The sequence below is a fragment of the Bombus bifarius genome, unplaced genomic scaffold, assembly GCF_011952205.1.
Source record: "Bombus bifarius isolate JDL3187 unplaced genomic scaffold, Bbif_JDL3187 scf7180000007973, whole genome shotgun sequence".
NCBI lineage: Eukaryota > Metazoa > Arthropoda > Insecta > Hymenoptera > Apidae > Bombus > Bombus bifarius.
Window position 1 is genome coordinate 2,544,212 of NW_022884359.1, and position 17,000 is coordinate 2,561,211.

The following is a 17,000-nucleotide window of genomic DNA, read 5'->3' on the forward strand; positions in this document are numbered from 1 at the left end:
TATTGTGTGTTATACGAGGAAAATATTCTTTCAGATTTTATTACAAGATGAATTATTTTAAATAAAACATTATTGGATTTGTAGCGGCACATGAGTTAGAGGACAATTCGAATCATGTTGTTGTTTTGCCTCGGAGTATCAAGATTTCCGACTTCCCCCCGACCAGTATAAATAAACGGACGCGATCGCGAGCAATAGAGTACACACTGAGTATCTGACAGTATCATCGAGTATCTTCGAGTATCACGAGCGATCTACCGAGTTACGTGACGAACATTTATCGAGTTTCCATCCGCGATTTTATTCTGCGATTTGTACTTTGTATTAACGACTCAGCGATTAATGGCTGTACATTAATTTATTATTTTAAATATATTCGACGATTTCGACAACGAGCAATCTCGTCCTTTAAACCTCACGTACCAGCCATCCTCTACACACGAACCTCCACAGATTATTATCATAAATAAAATAATTTTTTTTACAAAGCCTGAAGAAATACGACTCTGTTTTGTCAATGTGCGACTATTCGGAGAAGCTGTTCAGTTGAAGGTTTTTCTGAAATTGTGCGTAAGGTTATGGTGTGTTGGTTGAGCGTAATGTTGAAAGCTGGTGATGAGGTATGTGGCCGATGTTGTGTGGCTAATGTTGACGCGATTTCACGCTCAATTTGTCAAGAGAATAGAATTTTTTCGATTAATTCCCGAGGCATCCTCGGGATATATATATAAAAAAGCAGCCTCTTAGCTACCTGAATTACGATGCAGCGGTCAATTAGGGAAAAGGTCTTAAGGGCACGAAACTTAGCGATAGCGGAGAAGTGTGACCGGTGGCCAGTTCATAAGGAGGCCAGGATCTCAATTGCGAGACGTAATACAAGTCTCAATGTTCTCTTTCTTTCTTTCTTTTTTTTTTTTTTTTGCTCTTCCTAAAAGTAAAAAGTAAAATTCACAGGCAAGAAATATGAATTCTGTTGAAATGGAATGTAATGAAATTGGTAGATTGGAAAGAGTGACGAGAAAGGGAAACATCAAAATCGTGTCACTATATTTCGTATTTTTGGAAATCTGGTCAAAACTATCCAAGTACTCGCGTTCCTAAAGTTTATCCGCAACCTTTCTCTACACTCTGCATATGTACACTGTTATTTTTCCAACGAAGAACGCAACGCTATTGTTTTTATTAATATACACGGTCGTTGTGTACACGTGTACACGTTATATACAGATATTTATTTTTTCGAGTGAACATTCGGTCAACGAAATTTTTTAACACGTTTCTAAAACGTGTCTATTGACATTTCCTTGGTACATATTAAAAAATCACTCAATTGTTATCGATAACATTTTTCCCTTACGTAACCCTCGTTAAACTAGAGTTATCGAGTATTTACCATTTTTTGGCTGTTTTTCAAGCCTACAGAATTCCATGAAAATGGAAGCCGGCTCGTTCACGATTCTTCTTTACCAGTTCGATCTTACGTACGATAACGAGCAGATTCGCGACGATTGGATTCGTTCCAAGATCGGTTTCCAAGAATCGCCATAACCTGATTCGCCTTCTATGCCCTGTAAGAAACTTTTGAGTTTACGATACCTCTGCTTTCCATCGACGGAGCGGAAAGCCAAACTTTTCAACTTCTAGCAATAAATCGTGTTTTACCTCGACGACATTCGAAATAACTGGAAATGCTCTACGAATCGAAAAGATGATACGCAGGCGAGAATTAGATTAAATCTCACGATTTCTGCTTAAAACAAGCAACGATTAAGCTTAAACAAAAATGTGATTTGCATCGGCTAATTCTCTTCAATTGTTCAATTTTTATCTTCTTCTTTTTTGTAGGCAATATTTAATATTCTAGATTAAATGCAAGAGTTTATTTTGAATTTAGGTTAATCTTATAATCACTGTAAATTTTATTTCGTGTTATCTTCTCTTTGAATTACGCGCAACTTTTTCCCTTTTCATTGAATATTTCCACGGCGAAGAACATTTTGTGCGTGACATAGTTTACGCTTGCACAGCATAATTAAAGGGATATGAGACTTTTTCAACTGACAAAAGAAGAAATTTTGTCGCAGTGACGAGTACATTTTGCGTTAATTCTCTCATCCCTGACAGGACGTATGTGTCGCGTACAGTTTCCAGGAAATGTTTTTACTTGTACTTTTTCTTAGTTTCACCGTAATTAACTTTAGTCTTATTTTTTCTTTAATTTTAATAACCACCCATTCTGTTTAATGAACTTTGCGCTGTTTACATTTTTATCTTTTAAATTTTACATCATTTTATATCAATTCCATATTTAAAATGAAGAAACATAATATAGTCGTAAGAAGACTATTTTTTAATTAATAGAAACATTAAAAAAATTCTAATTTACATACGTTTCGTATATTTGTCCATATTATATGCGCTTTGCTTTAAGTTTTATATACTTTCCTATTTGTAACATTTCCACAAAAATGTATGCAAATTAATTCGTTAATACCTTGCTGAAGAAAAATATTGCACCGTGTAGCATCGCCAAGTTGATTTGCAGTGGAAATAAATTGGCCGGATGTGATGTTTAACTCTTCGTGGAAGGGTTAAAGCATGAAGGGTTGCAGTTTAATCAGAGTTCAGAGTTTGGAGCGCGGACAGTGGACATCGTGCATCGCAAATGTGTTCAAAGTGAACAGCCAACTTTATAATTAGTAAATGTCTTTCGAGATGAGCGATCGATGAAAGGAATAAAAGTTGAATAAGCGAGCATGGGGATGAGGGAATGAGAGGGCTGATGTGTAACAACGAAGCACAATTAACACGGATATTTCAGTTTTTCGAATCGAACGCTTTCAACGTCGATGTCCGCCTCGATTTTCATCCTATTTTCGATAGCACCGATAACAAACAAGCAATTATCCTACGTTGAAAGAGCCGATCAGGAAATAGCTGAACCGTAGCGTTATTTTAAAAAATTCATCACCGCAAACAAGTAGCTTTCTTTTATCTTTCAATTCCCATAGGAAGGTTTATTGAATGCTAACTTTTATTTATTTATTATATAAAGTAAGGATTAACACCGGTGCTAATTTTATATAGCTATATACCAGAGTACATTTAATTCGATCTCATAGCAACAGATTCATTTTTTTTTAACACTAGAACTACCACACCAGTCAAATTGACTGGTTTTACAATTTTATTTTAAAATTCCTACTTCGTTATATTTTTTTTTCCACAAGGGTGTAATGACTTTCGCAACGATAACTAAAACAACAATATAATGAATTTTATTTTGCTTTTTATGTATTCAAACTGAAAATAATTTTGTATCAAGGCTACTTATACCAATACCACTCAAAATGACTGGTACTTGACCAAATATAAAAGGGTCCTGCAATCTGTTTATCGAACCCCAATTAACCAGTTTCCTCGTTTTGTACAACTTCGCACACGTTTTTCAAATTTTTACTGCGTATCATTCGATATGACGATATCAGTTATCAGGAAAATTCCACTAGAAATACCACAGCAGTCAAAATGACTGGTTCTACAATTTTACATAACATGGAATTTCTTCTGTGAGAAAGTAATAAATCAATAAATACAAGAATATTCTATTATTACGTATTTTTTAAAGACCAGTCATTTTGACTGGCTTTGGTAGAAATAGCTTCGTGTTAACGATCGGTAGTTTTAGTGTTAAACAAATAGGTACCTCGTACAGGTATATACAGTGTGTACGAAATTTTAACGACCAAACTTCTCTCGTTTAGAATTCATTCATCGGAGAATAATTTTTAGTGGGATATTTATCACAGGTAATGACGGTGCGATGTTAATTTCGTGGCAATTTCTGGGTCAGTAGAATGTTGAAACTTGGAGCTACTGAATTTTGGAAATTCGCTGAATTTGGATATCTTCGAAATTTCGTTCGGCTGTGTCTCGAAATCCCTTCGAGCCGCTGACACGTCTGCACGTCTAACTTTCGCATACCTTGGAGACTTTGACAGGAACTTTGAAGTTTTGCAAAGTTGAAAAGTCCGCGTGTTAATTCAGAAGCTGAGAACTCGTTAAGGCTGAGCCGCTCGATTATCGAAACTTCACTCCATAACGAAAGCTAATTCGAACCCATTTTAGAATTTTAGCTTCTTTTCTAAATTGTTTCGGACAACTTGTTTGTTCCAATTTATACTTGAAATTCTTGTAGAAAATTGGATGAAAAGCAAAGAGGTAAAATATTGTAGTCGTACAGTTCCAATCGACTTTTCTCATTAGGATGTTACAAATTAAAAATAGATATCTTTTTACAATTTCAATTGCCTCATTTTCATTCGAGTATCGTAGTTAAAAATACAAATAGCAAAATGAAAATAGATAAATAAGTAAGGACAAAAACAGAGTATTACAAATACTATAATTTATTTCAGTCCCAATTAATTTTCCTTTGATAGAATATTATGAATAGAAATGCGGATATAGTGTTAAAAAATATTGTATTTTTTTTGCAGCGTACAACATATGGGGCGACGTTCCTGCGCGAAAATGTCGACCACCGAAGATCGGCGACATCCCAAAGTGAGTACTCTGGTTTTTTCCAAAAAAAAAAATCCTAAAAAACTCCATCTCTCGTTTTTTAAACTAAACATAAGGAGGAAAACGCAGATTTTCAATTATAAAAATGAATTCTCAGTGTAACTAGCATTTACAAATTCTCATTCCAACTAATATTTCGAATAAAAATTCGCGATACAAATAGCAATACGGTAATCGCTATTTTAAGCAAATATTCTCTTTCAACGAGAAAACACAGAACTGAAATTGAAATTGCGCGTCGATTTCCGAATCCTTTGGGCGTACAAACTGTCGATTCGTCTACAAATCGTTTAAAGATCGGATCGAAGTCCGATAAATTCGGAAAACCAGTTCTACGTTACCTGGATATCTGATTTCTCTCCTACACCTACACCGACGATTTATTTTTCGCTCAACGAGAATTATCGACGTTGATCCCAGAAAAAGCATGCAGTCTTCGCGTATCACGATATGTCACTGGAAATCAAGATCGCAACTCGGCTTTTAGTTTTTGAAAAGCGTTGAGCGTATTACTTGAATGCGTATTAAAACGTACATCTTTTACTACAATTATTATCATGATATTGGTAGTTATTTTTCTATAATACACGCGTTTAGAGATTTCATTTTCTTTATTAACTTTTATTTAAATTTAAAATCATAAGAAGCTTAAAATTTCTATTGGGTTGGCAACTAAGCGATTGCGGATTTTGTCAATACCATCTAATGACAAAATCCGCGATCGCCTAGTTGCCAACCCAATAGTTCATTTAGATTTTGAACGTTATTAACACTTTGACTGCCACGCCGAAGTCACATGTTTCGCTCAGGACGCCACGGGAGTATTTTTATTATTCAAAGCATACAATGGAAAAATAATAATAAATTGATGATCTAAGACAACATTCTTCCCCAATGGACCGTTTATCTTATTGATGGTCACGGGTGACCACCGTGGCGTCTTGCTAACAGTTGATAGCGACGTATTATAACAAGGTTTCGTTTATTTCAACAAACCATTCGCATTCGTGCAAAACGTGCAGAATATATCGTTGAAACGTGTAGAAGATGTTAGTAAACAGTATCTGCTCATTGTATATGAATAGTAAGGTATGTGCACACTTCTAACTTCAATTATATGATTATAAAACAGCGTTTACGATTATTTTCTGAGGTGTGTTTATAATAATTTTCGTAGATTACCCCTCAAAGATGTGGATGCAAACACAGTGCACTGTTAGATGCAAGATTTGTTCTCATTTTTTTTTTTTTATTGATGTTCTAATAAAAATGTTTAATTGTTCAATGGTGCACTTTTTATTTCAAAGTATCTTCTATTTATCGGTTATATTCAAAATACCCTAACTGTCAATTTTCATACAATTTTTACAATCGTAAGAACGTGGTAGACAAAATGTTAATAGGATAAACGAGCTCAACTTTTTATTAGCTCATAATTGCTTCTTTTTCATCAACATGTTTCAACAACATGTTTCTAAACATGTACAACATGTTTCTAAAGATCGTTCAATCAAGTTTCACATCAAGTATTAAACAGTTTGTTCTACATCAGATTTATTTATTACGCGGATAAAATATTCCAGCGAAATGAATTTAGTCGGTTTATTCGGTTAATTCGGTTCTATAATATCACGCGTGATATTATCATGCGAATAAGATATTCGACCACGATAAATTTATTCGTGTAATTATCTTAGACAAACGTTTACTGAAAACAATTCGAATAATGTTGAACTCTGGTTCAGGTAAATGCAGTTCTACCGTGTAATCGAATCACAGTCAGCAATCTGCCTTCCATTCACAAATTTCGCTTCCATTAACATTGACCTTCGTGCGGCTGTGGAACGACGACACGAAAAAAGGCGACACTGAGAGTCAAGGAGCCACATAGCCTAATCTACCATAATGCATCTCGACATGCAAATAGATATTTTTAACCTTGTCTCGAAAGCGATCGATAGCCACGAAGGCGGCACGAAACTCGTCTAAATAATTGCTCCACCCCGATGCCACGTCAGCCGCAGAAACGCTTCTGTTCTTTCACGATTGCATCGAAGATTCCGATATTCTTCTCTTCTTATACCGATGGAACGACTTTCTTTTCCCCTTCGTTCGTCGACGATAGGAAGCTCCGTAGGTGACTGCTTTCTTCTACGACTTTCCCTCAACCGAACCTGTCGTACTTTTTTGCCACCCCCGTTGCACGATCAGCGGCGTTTAAACTGGTCGTTTTCGATCCACTACGATTCGTTGTTCGATGGAAAATTCTGAATTATTGCTTGGACGAGTGTAGAAAAATTATTTCAAGTGGATAAAGAGTCTAAATCTGGGATTTTCGATAATTTATTTTGTTATGTTTTCGTTCTTCGTCGAAAATGATTGTTATTAATATATTAGTTTGTCTTTACAACGATGCATCTTTATACAAACACGAAACCTAAGCTGTCGAACGTTGTGATCTTTATTTTGATAAAACAAAATGAGTCATACGTAATTCGATAAAATAATATAAAACGGAAAATGTGCATCCATTATTTCCTTATGAAACGAAAGAAACTTTTTGGAGGACCTGATACTCGTGGAAATAAAGTCTGGGACAAACGTGTTTATACGCAGACTACAAACGTCTGTGGCAATTTACATTTTGATGGATATCAATCTATCACTGGTTTCCTAGAAGAATCACACAAATTGGTAAAGTCAATTTTTAAGCAAATTTCTGAAAAATGGGGAATAATTCCACCATTTAGCATAAAGTTTTCTTTCTTCCATAATTTAAGCGATAGCCTGTAGGTTTCGAGGGTCTTCGATAAAACTCTAGAATTAATTTCCTCGTATAATTATTTCACCCAATTAATTCGTATAATTTTCTCATACAACAGGCAGAATTTTCTTCGAGTTTTCCATGAAATCAAAGGTAACGGTTGTCCGTGATAAATGTTCAAATACTTTCGCTGGCCAGTGCATTTACCGACTATACATAGCGGAAGCGCAATTTGTAAGAAAACCTGGAAATCGTTATTCAACGACCGTTTCCGGCAGCGACGAGGCATGAAACACGCGGTGAAAGCTGAAGGATCGATAATTCGGCGTCTCGCGATGCATCGCGTAGCTACGACGAAATCATTTATAAGCATTGCTGCTTCTTGCGAGCGCGCGCCTCCGAACGCTGAATTATGAAACGTTCGACGATACGCGACGCTCTGAATTATAGTTTCGTAAATGCGATGCATCACAGTCGCAATTCCACGTTCGAACGTTCACGCGGTGAATCGATCGAGAGAAGAACAGAGTTTTTATTGGAAAATTGTCGGAAGAAGTAAGCTAATTATCACCTCGCAACGATTAAATGTTATCTCGCGTCTCACGCGATTAGAACGTGGGCAAATTTGTCAAAATTCTACCATCGAGCGACTGCTCGCGATACGAACCGGGTTGCCGTGCGTGGGGCGTGTTTATGGGGTTTGTTTCGTGTATCGATTTCAGGGTGTTGCGGAGAAATCGAAGCTTTAGGCGAAGCTTGGTTGCCTTTAGTATACTACCCATGCTCTTTCGCTTCAGGAATTTTTCTTTCATGTCTCTTGTATTTCTAGTACAATAGTATTACCTGTGGTTTCTTTGGCTTAAGGAATTTTCTTTAGAGCTTCTCGTATTTATAGCGTACGCGTGGCCTTATCGTGGTAGAAATTTCTCTTTCAGTTTTCCTGTATTTTCTTTAATAGGTTAATTCCAGGAATTTATATGCCGTAATCGGAACCTTGGAATAATTTTAATCGAATTAGCGAATACTGTTTCTGATAAGCGTATCGAGCAAGTCTTAAATTGAAAAATTAGTCGAGATCTGACGTCTGAAGGATACAAATCAAATAGATAAATAAAAATTCAATATTTATATGTTAGATACTAAATAGATAGTGTAAGATACTAAAGACACCAAATAATGGTAACACAGTAGTAACGAGAACAGTTCAACGACAGAGATACTAAAGATAATAAGGATAATACGGAGTGGCAATAAAGCAACGAAATGACGCCAGTAAAGATAACAAAAGCTACGAAAGATAATTCAGCTAATAAAAATGTGTACTATGGACGATAAAATTGTCTTAAAAATCTTTCGAAATTTTTCATCCGTAAATGAGCCAATTTCTCTAGAATAGAACTCGCCATACCTAGTTGCGAATCAGTAAACTGCTCAAGGTCACTTCTCACCGTCAAATCCAATACGACAAAAGTACAAAGAATCGGCAGTAATTAATTTTGTTCAGTATTATTTTTACCAGAGGAAACGAATAAAAATATTAATGGCGAACGCACAAAGATATTTCTTCGTTTAACCTGCTTTTTATCGCTGTTTTCGCTGCTAGCTAAGCGATTGTATATTCCATTTCTGTCTCAAGGATTTCCTTCTTCCTCGTACGTCCATATAATGTAACCTCGACAGAGATAATAACACGTTGTTACGCGATTGTGCACGGTTATCGAAGTTAGTCTGGTTGCGATGGTTTTAATCAGGAAACGAACAGCAACCGGAAGGGACAAATGAAAGGGAGAAGGAGATACGCGCAGCTTAACCCCGTATACGTTTCGTGTGTCTTTTTCCTTTTTTCCAATTTCCCTTTTTTCCTCTTTTCTCGTGTGGTTTTCCATTACTCCTGACCTTTTTATTTTTGCAGCCATTTACTTCTTTCTATGTGTTTCATTTGTCCCTTGATTGCACCGTTGTAATAGGTTGCAGGAACTTTTTAAGGTTCTCAGTTTATCGTGAATTGTCAAGCTCGCGCGTATTTCTTAAATTTTCTAGAACTTCCGTTCTGTCGATTCGCAAACTTTCATTTGTGTCGATGAATTTCGAAACTCCTCTACTTTTATCTCTGCGACTTCTACGTTTGCCATTTCTTCAATTATAAACTATATGTACTTGACAGTTTCATGGATTTTCCTGGAATCTCCAGCTTCCTTCTGACCCTTTAAATCTCGACAGAATTATTAGGTTGACCGAAAAGTTTCTTTTTTTTTGATACGGTGATAATAAATGAACAATGATCTCTGTTTTATATTATTTTATTGAATTAAGTATGATCTATTTCCTCCTATTTCTATTATTACGTTCTTGCATAGTTCAATAAACTAATATAAAAGAAAAAACATCGTGCGTCTGTTATTTCCTTATAAAATGAACGACAACCTAATACAAACGTACCGTTCCACACGATAACGATAGAAACACAACGTACAGCTTCTATCCGATAAAAGGGAAATTTGAAATTCTTCAAGCTGTGCCACTATCGATGCGAAGCAGCGATATATGTCCTAACATATCTATTGTAGACGATTAGTTTATGACTTCCCCAATTAGCCTCTCTGGGAATATAGAGACGACAGTCGAGACCGTCACGAGGCCTGCACTGCGTAAAGCCGAATTTACACTGTTTCAGTTTGCAGGAACACGCTGGATAAACGCTGCTTCCGTTCTCGTTTCATACTCGGACGAAAGCAGTGTTTATCCGCCCTGTTCCTGCAAACTGAAACAGTGTAAATTCGGCTTAACGTGAAACGTGTCCATTTCGTTTATCCCGAGGCAAATATACACCCTTAAGTGGATCCTGACTGATTCAGTTGGAATCCACACGTCTCGGCGAATCTTCTGACCTTTCTCTTTATACTTTATATTCATCCTGATAATAAAAGTTATTTGCCCGCGTTATATTGGGTTGTCCGAACAGTTCCTTTCGTCTCGTAAGGAAGTAGTAGATGCACGACATTTGTTGTTTTATGTTATTTTATTGAATTACGTTTGATCCTTTTTATTCTATTACTACAAAATCGATCATACATAAATCTATAAAATAATATAAAATAAAAAACGTTGTGCATCTATTATCACGTTCGTCGTCCAGCGTGATTCGGCTAAGTTTCCTGCGGGGCCCAAATCATTGTAATTCATTGTAAAGAAAAGATCATTTAGTTCTGAAATGGAGAAAGCGATAAGCTTTCCAGCTAGAATATTCCGAGGTATCTCATGGCAGATATCTCAGAGATCTTTCATTTAGTCGAGAAGCATACTCGTGAGACGTACATCCGTGATTTTTTCATCCTCAAAATGTTCAGTAAACAGCGTGAAGATATATTTGAAATTGAGGAGAGTAGTGACGACGAAGTCTACAACTATCGTTCGAAGTGCTCAAAATCACCTGAAATGTGTTTGGAATGTTTTAACAAATACCATGCGATATAGCATAATGTAATATTTTACGCAGAATATAAATTAATAAAACGCATGGTATAATGTGTTTTTAATATTTTTATGTTGTATATCCTATATATAATATCCCATATTTAATTAACTCGAACAAGAAGAGTGTCATCCATACTTTGGTGACGGGGTCCTCACGGAAGTATACCCGTCACATAGATAAGGGTGACGTGGCGACGAACGTGTTATTTCATTTATGAAACGAAAGAAACTTTCAGGGCAACCTAATATATCGTAGTCTTTTCTTCCATGCAAGCTCTCATCGTCCTGCTATGTCTCTATTATTTCTATCTTCTTATTTCTAACATCGCCATCCGATACTTTCGCCGGTGTATCTATTTAATCATCGTACCATTCCACTGTAAGTATTCTTCTCTCTTTCTGTCAGCTAAAAGGTGCGCTTGGTCGACCCTGCATTGGCTCTCGTGATGCTTCCAGCTCGCTGGACCGCGTTAAAGGGAGCTTTTCACCGACCTGTTCATTCATACGCGAGGTAAATCCTTTTCCAGCCACATTGGATGCATCGTTTCTATCTATCACCATCCCTTTTCCTTGTGTTCACGAGTTGTCACATGCAGCTTGTCGTTCCGTTTGATCGAGACCAATCGATAGGTTAGACTCGTGCGATCAAATTCCCTGTTATCGTATCATGAATTTCTGTAATAGCGACCAAGGGTTTGAAGTTTGAAGCGTAACGTTGCAGGACAGAGGAGAAGTTAATTGGATAATGCATTTTCTGTCAGTCATTTTTGTTACGTACGTAACAATATTTTTCTCCTGGTTAATATCAGGTTACTGTTTGCTATGCAACACCGTCCATAGTTCCATATATTGCGGCAGACTTTTTTAAACGCGATTTCAAATTATGTCAGAAGAATTTTGCATGACAAAGCAGTATTTGTACGTGGCTTCTTCGCGTGTTGATGTAATGTTTCGATATCGTAGCAACCTTCTAAAATGTGATTTCGAATGAAATCTTGAGAATTTTATATGCAAGAACGCTGTTTATATTACGATCGCTGGTTAACGCGACGAGTAACGCGGAAAAGACGTATCTTTGCGTGGCTTTAGTTACTACTGCATTATTACTCTTTATTATTACCCCAATTATATTAATTACATTTGCTAGAATATTGTGTTACTGTTTAGTTATAATGAATACATTAACTCATTTTTCATAAATTTTTTATTTTCTTTATACAATACGAAGTTCCTCGATATACTCTTTATTATTATCCTAATTATATTAATTTCATTTACTAGAAATTTTAATGTTTAATGTTAATTTAATGTGTTACTTTAATGTTTAATGTGTTACTGTTTATGATGAATACATTAACTCATTTTTCATAAATTTTTTATTTTCTTTATACAATACGAAGTTCCTCGATATACTCTTTATTATTATCCTAATTATATTAATTTCATTTACTAGAAATTTTAATGTTTAATGTTAATTTAATGTGTTACTTTAATGTTTAATGTGTTACTGTTTATGATGAATACATTAACTCATTTTTCATAAATTTTTTATTTTCTTTATACAATACGAAGTTCCTCGATATACTCTTTATTATTATCCTAATTATATTAATTTCATTTACTAGAAATTATGTTACTATTTAATTATGATGAATACATTAACTCATTTTTCATAAATTTCTGATTTTCTTTATTCAATACGAAGTTCCTCGATATATGACTAAAACTTGTTATTATATTTCAAAGATCAGGTATTTAAGGGAAATAAAGTGACACAAATACGCGCTACTTGCCACAATATCTGTCAACTAATATGCTCGCGCAAATAAGAAGAAACCAACCACTAGATGCCGATACGCAATATTAAAAGCAATAAAAATTACGAGGGATTTATTAAAACGTTGCCGTGTATATGAAGCCATAAAACGCATAAAAGCGTCGATAAATCGACTGGTTGGCTCGTTGGCCGCGATAAAATGGCCTAAAAGAAATTTAAACACCCTTCACGGCTAGCCACACGTTCGTCTAAGTGAATAATACGACGCTGCCGGATAATTCAGTAAAATTTACGAGCCACCGTAAACTCGAACTCGTGGCCGATCAAGATACGCTGCGAGATCGAGCGGAATACGTGAAATTTCGCGAATTTGCATCTTGCGTGACACTCGTGCGAATTCCACCGCAATTTCCTTCCTTCCTTATGCAAATGAACTCTCATTCAAACCGTGCACCGTGTATCGCGCTCTGAAATCACACCAAACATTAATTTTATAATTCAGTCTTTCATAAATTATCTTTTTCATTTTAATTAAAAACGATCCGATTGCGTAAATTGTTAAGAGAACACGCGTTCCAGACGAAGATCTTATTACGTGTCGTGTTTCTCCTGTTTGCTCTGTCGATTAATGATCAGTAAAGTGTGAAGTAAAAAATTACTAACGACAGATTAGAAAAAGTATCGTAATGTACGCAAGTAATAATTATATTTGGTTACTTAGTTATACAATAGTTATATATGCAAGTATATACAGGTAATTTTATAATAAAAAAAAAACACGTGAATTCCATCAATTTATATCTTTTTTCCAAGAGTTAATTTTTCTATGCTTCCACTGATTGCCCGACCAATTTAGCAAACAATAGCTATTAATGGCCAACGAACAATGCAAACGAACAAGAGTAACTGAGTGAAATACATAAAATAAATTGCAAAGGTTGCGCGGATGTTGATACAAACTAAAACAATTCCTATTGTTTTTCGAGAATAACCCACAAGCTGCAGGAATAACAATGGCCGATAAAGTTGCATAGACCGTTGGAATAAACGCGTCATGGTCCAGTAAGTTGGTAGATGGACGTTGCTTTGGTGCAATGGCACGTGGCCAGCAGGGTCGAAGTTGTAAATTCTTCTCCTTTCTTTTTTTTTTCACCGACGACGAACCTTTTCCACGATTTACGATCGCGCCACGCGATTCGTTTCTTGGACGTGGCTTTAATTTCCTACGGATCTTCAACGAAGACAACGTCTGACAGTGTAGTGATACGACTACTTCAAAGTACTGGCGGTAAATCGTGAAGCAGATTTACGGTTCCTTTGTAGCTAAAAGCTTTCGAGCAACGTTTCACGAAAAGTTCTCGTTATTCACTTCGTGGGAATCGTAGTTAGCACCGTTTGGATAATTAGAACGTAACCATCGATGTGGATATTTAAGAAAATAAGGCAAATAAGCTGATGTGCTGGTCGCCATTGTGTGTTAAAATTTCCTTTTGTTTCTTCCGGTTAATATAACGCATATTTTTATTTAGAAATATTGCAAAAACTATAGTCGTAAATGAAATAGTATAAGACATAACCCGATTTAATTAAGCTTAAAATATAATTATAAACGATATCATATATCAATAGTTACGAATGTAAATATAATTTAATCCGATTAAATATAACTATAAGATACATACCAGACGAGTTAGAAGGAGCCATAAGAATATGCGATATACTGAAGATTGCAGTGGTTTGTATTTTGTAATTATCTCGTTTCCCATGTTTGTATAACGTAAATAAGAACCTAAATTCATTGAATAGATATGCCACACCTACACATGCTTCCTACACGCACTGTATTTTCAGAAAATATAATTAGTCGCCTTTATGGAATCATTAACATTTTTGCCCAGTACATTACGTTTGTTAAAAACATTAATAATTATTCTATACTATCCTTGTACTTATACGAAATACTTGGAGCATCTGAAAGCTCTAAAAGGAAGCAAAATATCCCTAGACCAGTAAAAGCTTTCGTTCCCTAATCTTCTTAATGTATAACACTTTTTTACCCGTAGAAGAAATATAGCGCGTGTTTCATAGCTTCAAGACTCTATATTTCCCTTGAATCCTCGGTGGACATTTTCCGTAGAAACAAACATTGTTAGCAAATTTTAGATTATCTTCGTTTTCCATCCAAGTTCTATATATTTATATACATATAACAAGAAAAGTCACTTTTCTGGCTAGAGTAAGTAGGTGTTTTTCCAGAGTTTTCCAAAGATGTTGCGTGTTCGAAGGGAATCAGCTTTTGCAAATCCTATATTTTGAATCTGACGTCGGTGGAGCTTATGGCGCGGCTCGTGAATAGCGAGAATGGCAGCTGGATACGGTCGACTTGGCACAAAACCCTGTTTCCTATCGAAGTTCCTACATTTTCACAAAAATCACCGCTAAAGTCACATTTTAAGGAGCATCGGCAATAAAAATACATGTTCCTTTTCACGCGAAAATTTGAAAGAATAGAAGCTAGAAATCCAAAGAGAAAATTCTTCTTCGTTCTTTACACACGATTCTAACTGTCACGTCAATAATAAATTATTCCAGGAAATTGGCTTTAGTTTCATTTCAAACGGCATACCTTTGCCCATGTAACAGAACAGCCAAAGTGTGAAATCGATTTTTCTGCGTTTTAACCCGTCAAATAGCAAATCATTTTCGAGTGGCTTTCTTTCATTCTGGCTGCGTAAGCCATGGTTAAATACAGGAAGATTATACATCGACCTATGATATTCCGAAACATTTCACGATCGAGTCTCGTCCTACAACGGTTCTGGATGGAAAGCCCACGCGACGTTCTATGTGTTAGCCCCTTTTTACCACAGCACGTCACACACGACTCGTCCAGCTGCAAAAACTATTAACCCCACGCAACAAGAAGCAGAGACGATTGATGAAATCGCATAAAACAAGTTTCAGCATTAAAATGTCAAACAGCCAAGCTAATCGCTCTAGCTAATCCCGCAAGGAAGGGAAATGGTCCGTTCGACCCTGTGCCACCTATTGTCTTCTCATAGACACATTCTACTTACCAAATCTTGGAAAGAAAACGTCACGTTTTAACCATTCATCAGTATCTCCAGGAGAATCTCTAAATCTCCGTGATCCAGCTCTTCTAACGTCGAGACCCTGATCAAAGTCTGTCCCCGACCGGTAGATGGTTCACGGTGGGTTCCACGGCCGTTCTATCTTAGTAAGAAAAAAAAAAGAAAAGAAAGAGGGAGCACAGGTCGATAGGATGACCTTACTTAAGCGCAGAGAAAGATCGTCGAGGCTGTATCATCCGCTCTTTCCTTTCCGTTGTTACGTAATCGGCCTCTAGGAGGCTCGGTTGAGACGCGACGATAGCTTCGACGGACGGCAATGATCGAGAAACGAGGTGGTGGGACGAGGCACGCGGCTGCTACGCGAACAGCGTGGTGGCACGTAGTCCACGGAGAAGAACACCACGAGTCTGCCTCCGATGCGACTGCTGGCCGGAAGTGGCCACTGTGGATCCGGTCACTCGACGTCGACGAATATGTGTATCGTGTTTTCACCGGTATCAACCAGACAATCGACGATTTTCTTCAGACGTTGAGCGGTTAGTGGATCGTTTTCTCTGCGAGGAGGACGTTTGGAATTGTTTGAAGTGAATATTGGAGTTTGACAGACGACGAAAAATTTCAGACAGCTGGAGGATTTTATTTCTCTTAAGATACTGAACAGTCGGTGAACGTTTTCCCTTTGTGAAGAGAACGTTTGAAATTGTTTGAGGTGGACGCTGGAATTTGATTATCGACGAGGAATTTCCGGCAGTTCGAGCATTTCCTTGCGTGAGAATCGTTTTCCGAAGGATATTGAACAGTTAGTGGACTCTTGGAAACAGTGTTTGAGTTTGTTCGAAGTGGGTTTTTCAACCAAGTCAAACTTTGGATAATTTGAGAATCTTTCGTCTTAAAATACTGGGAAGTAAGTGGATTCTTTTCGTTGCTAAGAGAGTGTTTGAGTTTGTTTGTACAGTCTGGCATCTGATACAGGATTTTGAATGGTACAAGGATTCTCTTGGATCGGAATCGCATCTTTTAATATATTAACAGTTACTGGATTCTTTCCTTAGAATAAGAAGAATGTTTCACTTTGTTCGATGTGAAGACTAGAATTTAGCGAAAGAGGAGTTTAAACAATTTGCTGATTCTCTTGAATAAGTATTTGTTTGTTTAAGACATGGAATAGTGATTCCCTAGGAAGAATGTAAACAATTAGAAGATTCCGCAGGAAGAATATAAACAATTAGAGGATTCTCTAGAAGTCTGAGAATGTTTGACTTAGTTTAAGGTGATCACTCGTGGATGTTCAATTTGGAGGTACACGCTT

At 36.4% G+C, this 17,000-nt stretch overlaps 1 protein-coding gene across 3 annotated transcripts in view; it reads left to right on the plus strand.

Annotated features, from left to right (window-relative positions):
* The window catches only part of LOC117216831 (serine/threonine-protein kinase N3), a 91,587-nt gene that overhangs the window by 38,240 nt on the left and 36,347 nt on the right, over positions 1-17,000 (plus strand). For all 3 annotated transcript variants that reach the window (XM_033463911.1, XM_033463913.1, XM_033463912.1), the window contains exon 3: positions 4,500-4,566. In XM_033463911.1, coding sequence (XP_033319802.1) covers positions 4,500-4,566 — 67 coding nt within the window. The remainder of the gene's footprint in view (positions 1-4,499; positions 4,567-17,000) is intronic.